Consider the following 11,503-nt stretch of genomic DNA (forward strand, 5'->3'; position numbering starts at 1 on the left):
AGCAAAAAGTCAGTTTTACCCTTAATAACAGGGAGGATTTTCTTCATCCCTTGATTAAGGGTAGAATTGGAAAGTAAACACTTATCCTTGAAAGAAACTGAAATAGAAATGTAGACATTTATTTTAGTACAGACGGAGTAACAAGCAGCAAAATCTGGGGTAATAAAACATGTAAGCAATCATCAGGACTAAAACAAACCAACCTCAACATAAACATTATCATCTTCAGAAGTCATGAAAACATAGCAAAAACTGAAATACAACTTTCCAAAAAAAGAAAGTGTGAATAGATAAAAAAACTGGCATAAAACTTGGCCGATCAGGCAATCATCAGATACAAAGATCCTACATTTTAGTGTCTCGGCAAACAGAGAAAAACTACTTGATATTAACAGCAACCGCAAACATGTGGTGCATGCGTGCAGCTGTTGCGGGAGCCTCGTGTTGTTTAGGTACAAAAAATGGCAAGTATCAACAGCAAAAAATGGTAGTAAAAAAGAATAAGCAACAAAAGCATAGGAGATGAAACAGAACCCGTGTTAAATTTAGCATGCGCAGCCACCACGTTGTTCTGTTTCTGTTACGGCATCTGGGACGCCCTGGAAGTATCTGTTGAACATGAAAATAAAATGAAAAAAGATTATAAAGATTAAAGAATGCACGAAACAGTTGTTCTACTCTTTGCGGTAGATATCAGGTTTGTGCCACACCCCACATCCAGGTGGGATATACTGGGCTCATTTGGTTTGATTTGGTCTTTGAATGATTGAAGAATGTCATATAGCCTACATACTACCAAGAATTGCGAAAATATGCTACTCACCCCGTCCCAAAATAAATGTCTAATAATGAAAAATGTATGCAGTATTAGAAATGCCATAATTATTACACTTTTTATGCAACTAAATGGTAATTTTACTCTTAATACTAGACGAAGTAATAAATCTTTTCATCTCATAGTTAAAGGTAGAGTTAGAAAATAGTTAAAGGTAGAGTTAGAAAGTGGACGCTTATTTTGAGACAAACTAAAATAGAATTTTGTACAGCATTTACCTCCATTTTGGGGGCTCCCCTCCTAATTATGCATTAGATGCAAAAATCTCATTTTTGTTTCTCCTAACACGATCTAAGAAATACAACTGTGGAAATGGTCTAGTAATAGAACCTAAAGTCCCAAGTCTGAAGTTGTAGATTTCATAGCAAGCTTTTCTTTATAAAAAACGAAATGGAAAGTAAACAGTTTTGCTTGCAATAAATAGCAAATGGTAATATTATTATTTTGGAACTTCATATCACTTTATGTTCTGTTTTTTAGATTCAAACTTTTTGGAACATACCAGCAAACATATGAAATGTGCAAACTACACCAAAAAGTGCAACAAGTTTGGAGGAGTGAAGAGTTACAATCAGGATTTGGAGGAGAGGAGTGTTATATCAAGATTTTTAGAGAAAGATGAATCTGATTGTGTTTTCGATTTTAGATTTTGTATTGTTTGGAGGGCAAATAAGCCTTTTTACGTTTTGTCCAAGGTTTTCTTCCTTTTTCCGTGGAACAAAAAGGAGTCTTTTTGTCCCACCTCCTACTTATGTGTTATTCCAAACATGGGACTATTTTTTTTTTGTCCCATCCAGTCTACATACCAAACGCATCCTTAAGAGACGAAGAGACCAATGGAGCAACAACCAATGTGACTAGTAACAACCTTGAAAGGTTGATGAGCCCAATAGAGCAATAATCCACATGGTCCCTAACTAATCCTGAAGATGCCTTCAAAAAGTTGTTGCAGGAACCACGTGGTTTAGTTATGAATCATGTTAGTTGTTCATCCATCGGGTTCCTAGCTCATTTGGGATTGTTGTGGACCATGTGTGTTGTTGCTCCGTTGGGTCTTTTTGCCCTTTCAGGGCTGTTGGTCCTTAAAATTTCTTGCTCCTTTTCGGGCATAATATGCCACAGGGTGGTCCCGTTGTACTCTCTGTTTACTTGTATTTAGATGCTTTTAGGTCCAAGGCTCTCCTACCGCACTCTTTACTCTCTGTTTACTTGCATTTAGATGCTTCTCGTCGATCTTTTCCCTTCAAGTATCAGACTCTTAGAACCAAATAGATATGACAGATATAAAATCCACAAAAGTGAACTGGAGGAAACCGAACCAAACAATCCAAGTCGATCCTATATCCTGTCTGAGATGTAAGCAGATCTGTCCTTTACCTCAAAAATGAACTAGTCACTACATAAATAATTTTAGCAGAATATTATTCCATTGACAAGAAAGACTAATATGCAAGGCCGTTTCTTGAGAACAAAACATCATAATCATACCTATATAAAATCACTTGCTAAGTGAACCCAGGGAATCACCACATCAACTAATATATAGTTCAATGAAGTATAGCAAGTATCTAGATTAAGGCATCTCACAAAGTGAAATAAAGGGAAGGAAATAAGAAGTATTTGGATCTGTTGTCACATATATTTTTCTCTCAAGTGTCTCTGATCTCAGTTTTGAGGTCTTTACTTCTCCATAAACCAAACTAAATGAACCCAGGGAATCTCACACGAAGAAGGGTCTGGGGAGGATAGGATGTAGGAAGACCTTACCTCTACCCTAAGTAGTAGAGAGGTTGTTTCCGTGTGAGCCTCCAGCTTGTAATTTTTTAGGATTTTATGGATAAGTAATGATCCCAAACGTTGATAGAAAAGTAAGGGATAAGAAATAGATCAAAAAAAATGTAGTATTGAAGGGTTGAAGAAGTAGAAAAAAAGCAAGTACAACCACAATGTTGCCTCGCACAGACGACGCCCCCGTACCAACCTAGGGTTCTGATACCTAGCTATACATCCTAGGGTCTAACCCTCCTCCATCCCCTCCCTCGTCTCCATTAGCCAAAAGTCCTTGCACACAATCTGGTGTCCTACTCTTGTGTCTCCAAGACTCCTATCTGAGCTCATGTGTTCCGGAATGTCTAAAACTGTCATGTCCAGTCTCGGTTGCTCATCCTACATCCTCCTAGGCCTGCCTCTCTTCCTCACACCCTCGACCATGACGCTCTCCACCCTCCTCACTGGTGTCGACATCAGTCTCCTGCAAACGTGACCAAATCACCTCAATCTTCCCTCTCTCATTTTATTTGTGATGGGCGATACTCTCAACTCCTCTCTGAAGACCTCCTTTGGTATTTTGTTTAGAATAATCTGGTCACAGGACCATCTAAGCATCCGCCTCCATCTTCCTCTCATGTGCCTTCTTTACCACCTAACACTCCTTACCATAATACAAGACTTTTTTTAGCACAAATTAACATTTTGTTGAATCATTTCATTTAATCATCTTAAAGAAACCCAAAATTGATGGCCCATAATCTTCTTTTGACCATGGCCAAAATAACCAATCTTTCATACTAGGTATATGTAGAATCCAAAATTATTATAGGGAAGTCATTATAGGACACAGATGAAATTGGTGATTCCAACGGGAAAGAGGGAGTACCATATTTATTTCCAATTAACCTTTTGGAATGGAGGATCCCTATTGGCAACACCCACAGTAGTAGTTGCGGTATTTCTGGGCCAGGGGAGGATAACCTTATAGTTGTACTAGAGCCTCCTATTGCAGCCTTTAGTTTCAAAGATTCAATGTTTTCCATCAAAAAGTAACAAACTTTGACTACCTTCATAAAAACCTAATAGTCAGTTGTTCCTCAACCAGCTTGTAATTTTTGTTTTTGGTTGTCAACATAAAAACACATCTATCATTCATGCAGACAATATATAAAAACAATAGTAATTTTGAAGGTTGATTATTGTTAAGTTGCACTTACAGATCCTGCTCGTGCTCGTTTGCCATTGCACTTTTGGCAATACATAGAAATGCAGCATCCACATTGTAGTCTTCCTTTGCAGATGTCTCATAGTAAGGTATATTCTCTTTAAAAGTACACCAGTCCAATGCCTTCTTCTCAGAAACCTAATTTCAGATTCATTCGAGAAAAGCAATGAAGGTACTGTAGGTTAAAACAAATTAAATGTGAACTCTTATGGCCTTACCACTCGGCTATTTCCACCATCTATATCAATCTTGTTGCCAAGCAATATGAATGGAAAAGAACTGGGATCTGATGGGTTTGCCTGCAAAACATTTGAGTTTGTATAACTATGAAGTACTATTCAACAGCTAGAAGTAGCTGAAGCCTATATTTCCCAGGCTTCCAGTGTCAGTTGATGAAATGCTTATGCTACATTTAACCCATACTTGGTCCCAAAATACAAATTTTGCTCACATTTAAAGCCATGGAGAAGAAAGACATTAGCCCTTTAGGGGCCCCTCATACTCTCACCCAAAAATTTGCTTCTTGCTTAGTGAAGCTTAAGTGGTGGTTTTTAATTTTATGATATGATGCTGCAAGTATAGACAGAAGACACATTTTTGTAAGATGATTAAATAACAAAAAAAACTTCCACTATGCACCAAGGATAGTTATGCTGCTCCTTTAATTCCAAGAAATAACACATAATTTGCCTTGATTATGTTTGTAGTTCTTTTTGGAGCTCCCACTCATCTTGTCTTAATCATTGACATTTTCAATTAGGAAATGTGTGTAGGAGATTCAGCTAATTCACTATGATATGCTGCAACTTCAGCATCTAAAATACTAAAATCTGAGAAATCACCCTAGTGCTGCTTAAAAGCGTGGACAGGAAGAAGGGAGTGGGAGAGCTTGAGGGTGGGATGAGGGGAGGGTTAGAGAACTGGCAGATAGGCTACCAGAGTCCTAGGATAGTTAGAGGGATGGGTGCTTTTCCTTGCTTTTTCTATCTTTCAACGTACCTATTTCTTACTCCTTTACTTTTTCTTGTTACTTGCTATTTTATTAGTCTTTGTTCTTTTTACCTTTCACTTTTTCACAAGTCGGGGGTTTTCATGGAAACAACCGCTCTACCTTAATGGGTAAAGGAGAGGTTTGCGTACACCCCCCCCCCCCCAAAAAAAGACCCTACTTTCAAGTGGGATATACTGGGTTCATTTGGTTTTATTTAGTTATAAAAAAAAGCATCTTATATTAAGTCCATACCTAAGCATAATTCATCCCTAGAGAAGAAAAATCTATCTTTGGAGATCAATGTCATGGATGTGGTGTCAGGATTTTCTATTTTACTTGCCAGTAGCTGATATAGATCCTATGTAAGTGGCAATTTCCCAGATCAAAATTTATTGCATAATATGTACCAATAAAAATGTTATTTAGTCAGGTCGATCTTGGGATTTTAAAAGTCTGAAGGCATCAGGCCAAATGCAGTGTGCAATGAAAAGTAATCAAGCAGTTAAAATGGAAAATAATTTGGAAATTCAAATTCTAAGACGAATTAGAAAGGCTTGGTGATCAAGAAACATAGGCTCAAAGCCAAGGTAATTCACCAAATCAAGCGATTTCTGGAATCCAATACAACAAATATATGCTTGTGTTACCTAATCCACATGCAAACCCCTGGTAGGTTTGTTTAGCAGTTCTCTGTGCTAGGCTTGGGGAGCACTTCCAGCAAACACTGTTTGCAGTGTGAAGTTCCACAAATTAGACAATAAATTAAAACTACGTCATCAAGGATGAATAAGCGACTGTCCACAACTAATTAGTTACTTGAAAGACCTTTTTGGGTTTTTCAATTGGATTCTTGAACAACTTCTTTAAAAGAAAATACACACTAAGATAATATACTACGTGCAGAAGAAGAAGTTCTCAACATGCCAAAAATCCAAAGACAAGTATCGAACAGTCCAAGGTGACTATTTATGCAGCCAAACAAAAAAAAAGGGATAGGAGATGTTAGTGGTTGGTCTTCATGCACCTGAGCATGCAGCATTGGCTCTCTATCCATTTCTTCCATTTGATACATTCACATTGGACTGAGGACTGATTATTATTGCTGATGCAATTCCTTTACATATAAACATGATAAGGTCTTGTCCACAACCCCTCCAAAATCCTGTCATGCCCTTTTTGCAATTGGGATGAGATAGAAATGAAGAGAAAGCAGCAACTGGCCATGAACCAGAAAGAAGTCATAGGTTGGAATATGGACATAAAACAGAAGTTGCCAAAACCTCAACGTAGCCTCTCTACATAAATATGTACTGTTGGTTATACATATTACAATTCAGTTAGGTTGGATATCCAAAGAAGTATCAGAATATCTGTTACTCGAACATCGATCAAGGTCCAGGAACAATTTATTTCTTAACAATTTAGGCTTATCAGTATCGTGGAAACAGTTGCAAACATCAGATCTGATTCAAAGTAACATGGAAAATTTTCTAGAAATCACTGATATCAAAAATCAGTTTGGAAGCAGTTATAACCATGAAAATGAGTGAACAGTTTCAGTAACTTAAACAAGTGGAGCCTTTAATTTATATTTAAGAATATGAGTGATTGGATATGCTAAGTAGTTCAGAAACACACATAATTTCCTGCCTAAATATTCTGTGCTTTTGTCAACTGCAGTAACTTGATGCCTTTTCAACTGCAGTGTCACTTCAAAAGTCATCTAAGGTTTTGAGTGATTACCATAGTATTAGGTTAGTGTTTAATGCAGTACGATTTCTCACAAAATGTGACTCTACTCAAAATCATTCAAACAAACTTCACAGTATTAAAGGTTAAGATTTAAAGGTCATCACCAAAGCAACTGGTAAGCATGGACCGGAATGGATATCTTTTACCTGCTTGAGAAATTCCTCATGCCAGTTGTCAAGTGTGTCAAATGATCGCATTACATTTACATCATACACTAAAACACAGCAATCGGCTCCTCTATAAAATGCAACACCAAGACTTTGAAACCTCTCCTGGCCAGCAGTGTCCCATATCTAACCGATTAATCAGCCAAAGATATCGTGACTTTAGATCAACAAAATGCAGAATAATATCAAATTAGTGGTCAGTTATAGGAACCTTACTTGCAGTGTAACAATCTTGTCATCTATCTGTAACTCCTTGGTCACAAAATCAGCTCCAATTGTAGCTTTATATTGTTGACTGAATCTCTTATGTACATATCTTTAGAAGCAGTAAAAGATAAACAATTCAAAGTCACATACCAGCAATTTCAATATCTAAATCTCTAAGGGGGAAGGGAGAGAAAGAGAAAGAAGAAGCCACATGCGTACGGCTCCTCCCTGCAGGTTGTGTAACAGATGAACATAGGCTTAGATGGAAAATTTTGAACTTGTCCAAAACATAACCTTGTGTAACAATTGTGTAACTGGATATGCAATTAATGCTCCAATATGAGGTTCATTTAGATCAATTTCTAGCAGTGCATTTCAGCAGCAGGGTGGTGTTATTAATCAATGTATGACTGACAGCCATACAGGTTACAACACAAGTAGAGGAGGTATTGTTGCTTGGCCTGGTCAAAAGTATTATCTTCACTCCGAAGGCAATATAAACTGTCTGTTAAACCTTACAATCCAAAATTGATATGATCTATCTTTAGATTTCAGCATTAGCATATTGCATTTGCAGCCTTTGTTGCTAACGTAAATTTAAATATAGTGAATCCCTTGAAAATATGTACGTTGGGATCAAAATATAAACTATACCATGTTTCTGAAACGAAGGGAATAAGGATCAACCACTATAAGTTCTACAATGCCATCAAGAAGTAGTCCCTCTTCCATCCAAACCTACAACTTTTCAAATGCAATGTTGATATGAAATTTGTTAGTAATTTATTATAGTAGTTGTTAGAACATGTGAAACCGCTACTTCTCTCTCTAAAAAAAACCATATAGAGAAAGGGGAGAACCCTACATATATAAAGGTGATTCCAACATTATTTATGCCAAGTTTTTCTGTACTTGTCATCTTTTTTCTAGAAAATTAAAATCAACATCAACCGTAAAGCTGAAAATAGACCTTCTAATCCTAAAAAGGAGTGTGATTCTTTCTTCTAAAAAGCATGAAACTACAAAATTAACTCTCACATTTCTGTTTACAGTAATTGTAACCACAAGGGTAGTGCCCGATTGGTTTAAGATTGGGCTCCAAAGGTCAAAAGTGTCTGGAGGTCCTATGTTCGAATCCAAGAAGAAATAAAAAGTCCCCTTGTGGCCACGGAGGTTCAAATGCGGTGGCTCCAGGCTACCCGCAAGGCGGATAGTCAGCCTAGATTAGTCGGCTCGTATAGCGGGTTGGATATACAGGTTAATCAAAAAAAAATATTCTAAAGCATAATGTAGACCTCAAAAGTTACACTATACTATTGAAACATGAGAAACAACTACCAATTTCAATTATGCATTGTTATACTAAAAGTAATTAACTCTGCGTTCAAAGCGGCTAATACTTCCGCAAGATGAATGATACAACGAGAGTTCGAACACATACAAATGCAAACATGAATTCAAATACTGAACTGCAAGAGAAACAACAAATTCTTCAAAACAATTGAAGAACATAAAAGAAATGACACAAGATTTATCTTCGCGTATACGTATATACATCTGGATCAAAGAATTAAAACTTAAAAGGATACTGATTCATCAATGACGTCTTGCCAACCCTGACAAAATCACAAATAATATCAACAAAAATAATCAAAACGAGATCCACCATAAACCGAACCCTAGATCATATACATACCCACTGTCGCCGAGGACAATAACCTTGAGCAGAGTTCGTTTACGGAAGGACATGGCGAACCAATCGATACCCACAGATGCTTCCAAATCTAGAGGGAGAGAGACAGATGGGCGCCAATATTCGATCCATTTCTAACCAGAGTTTTGAGTAAACTACAAATTTGGTCCCTCAACTATTCATCAACTTATAGATTTAGTTTAATAAAAATAATTTATTCTTTTTAGTCCAAACATTACTATTTCATCTTGAAAACTAATCCTCAATAAAAAAAAAATTGAAAATTAAATAGAAAATTAAAAAAAATAAGATAATCTTTTAGTTGTAATATAGCCTAAAATAGGGGTGCAAAAAACCCGACCAACCCAACCCAAAATAACTCAACCGAGCCTAATCACTTTGTAAGATCTTCAAACCGTGTGTATTTGGTTGAAATTGAGTTACAATCATTTGAACCAAAACCCAACCTGATGAACATGATACCCTTTTTTTTTTCTTGGATTTAATATGATTGTTAAATCCCTTATTAATATGTACATTAGACTGTTACACCATCGCTGTCTCCGTATACTTTAAATTTCTTCATCGTCTCTATATAACTCTTGAATTTGTTTTCATAAATATGTGCAGTAAATATGATTATATATATGCAAATTAAGAAAAACAGTTGAACCTAATATCCAAAAGAATAAATATGGTTAAGCTACAAGCCTATACCAAATAATTGATGATGCAAAAAAAAAAATCATTAGTAGAAAAAACACCATATTAAATATAATATTCAAAGTTCAATACCAACAAATGTATGAAGTACAGCCACAATGGTGGTGTCTGATTGATTTGATTTTGAGCTCCAAAGATCAAAAGTGCCTAGAGGTCTCAGGTTCAAATACAAGTAAGAATAAAAACCCGTGGCCACAAAGGTTCAAATGCGGTGGCTCCGGGCTACCCACAAAGCAGGTGGTCACCCTGAGATTATTCGGCTCGTTTAGCGGGTTGGATATCCAAGTTAATAAAAAAAAATGTATAAAATACAAGTAATGTAAAGAGAAAGTAGAGATACTTCACGTGAAATATAAGTGGTTTACCCAAAGTAGCGCTAGTCCATACGAAAAATTATTCTCGAGTCACTTCACTAATGTCGTTCCTTAAGGTAGAACATAAACCATACATATTGGACCTTACAACAAAGATATATAGTTCACTAATGTCGTTTTCATGTTGTTAAAAAAACGTATATTTAATTACTTTTTTCGTTACACGGGTAAATTTGTTATTAAAATGACTCAAAAACCAACCATTTTACCTTTCAATTTGAAACGGTAATACTCTCCAACAAATAAAAAACGAAGAACGATCTTTTGACCTTTAAAAAATCCAAATATCCTTATTAAAAATACTTTTATAAAAAAATAAAATATTTTTATAAAAATATAAAATCATTTTAAATATTGTAATTTCTCAAAAACGCTTTATTTTAGTATGGACAAAAAATTGCAGCTTTAAGAGCATTCACATTGGAGGTTCCTATTGGGGTTCTTACAAGAACCTTTGTTGTGGGACTGATGTTCTTGTCCAGACACATGTTCTTATTAGAATGCAGATGCTTGAACAAGAATCCAAGTTCTCATATACATTCTTTTGTGGTTATTTTTTATATTTATCGTTTTTATTATTTCTTAACTATTTTAATTTGTTTTAATAAATATATAAAGCATATAAGTAAAATTTGATTAAAAATATATAAATTAATTATTGTAAAATATTTTTATTTTGTTTCTTTTTTTTCGGTTTCTTGCAAATTTTTATACTAATAATTTTAATTTTTAATTATCTCATAATATTATTATATTTATATTATTTTTTAAATATTTATATGTCTTCTAACGAAATATAAAATATTAGTATTAATGTCTGAAGAAATGATGAATAGTTTATATCACCGTCACCAATAGAAGACCACCAATTGAGCAATTCCCCCCATATTCAACACAAGTAAGGTTGGAACAATAACCATAAGGATGATGTCTAATTGGTTTGAACTTGAGCTCCAAAGATCAAAAGTGTCTAGAGGTCCATGTTCGAATCAAAAAAGAAATAAAAAATCCCCTTGTGGCCATGAAGGTTCAAACACGATGACTCTAGGTTATCCGCAAAGCAAGTGGCCGCCCTAAGATTAGTCAGCTCGCATAGCGGGTTGGATATCTAGGTTAATAAAAAAAAAGTAAGGTTAGAACAATTTGTATAATTTTCCACTTCGTTTAATTGTAGTATAAGATTATATTTATATTTTAATTGTTTTTCAATTTGTTAACAAAATATATAAATTAACAAATTAATATAAACATAGAATAGTAAAATTAATAAATTACATTTAAATTTTTTATTATTTATAATATATATATATATATATATATTAAATTTATATAATAATCTATAAATAAAATTATATCTTATAAATTAAAAATAAAAATAAACAACCTTAGTGGGAGGGACGAAAACCAAAAGATTTTGCAAACCTTAAGGACAATTTTCGTTAAAACAAACAAAGTTCAAAGACCAAAAACAAAAATATTTATAAAGTCCAGTATTTCTCCCCACTGATCCGGCTTCAAAATCTCAACCTTAGTCCTTCGACTGGTTGAGGAAATAGAGTGCCGGTGGGCGGTGGATGCGACAAAGGACATAAGTGGTGCAAAAAGTAACAAAGGGGAAAAACACGACATTTCAAACTCTAACAGAGAGAGGGCGGGAGTTTTAATTTTTTTACATTCTGTAATAATATATACTTCTTAATAGAAAGTAAATGATATGGAAAAATAACCATAACACCACACTTTTAATTGGACTTAATAGAAAAAAG

At 35.0% G+C, this 11,503-nt stretch overlaps 1 protein-coding gene across 1 annotated transcript; it reads right to left on the reverse strand.

Moving 5' to 3' along the window:
* Positions 1 to 284: 284 nt before the first annotated feature.
* On the reverse strand, positions 285 to 8,734 carry LOC112511259 (ras-related protein Rab7-like). Its single transcript, XM_025116803.1, has 7 exons — positions 8,644 to 8,734; positions 8,537 to 8,563; positions 6,957 to 7,056; positions 6,720 to 6,866; positions 4,049 to 4,129; positions 3,823 to 3,968; positions 285 to 609 (listed from the first exon to the last, which is right to left on the reverse strand). Exons 1-7 carry the CDS (start codon positions 8,694 to 8,696, stop codon positions 546 to 548), a joined length of 618 nt encoding a protein of 205 aa, XP_024972571.1. The 5' UTR covers positions 8,697 to 8,734; the 3' UTR covers positions 285 to 545.
* Positions 8,735 to 11,503: the final 2,769 nt, after the last annotated feature.

The sequence above is a fragment of the Cynara cardunculus genome (genome assembly GCF_001531365.2).
Source record: "Cynara cardunculus var. scolymus isolate 2C chromosome LG 4, CcrdV1, whole genome shotgun sequence".
NCBI classification, from domain to species: domain Eukaryota; kingdom Viridiplantae; phylum Streptophyta; class Magnoliopsida; order Asterales; family Asteraceae; genus Cynara; species Cynara cardunculus.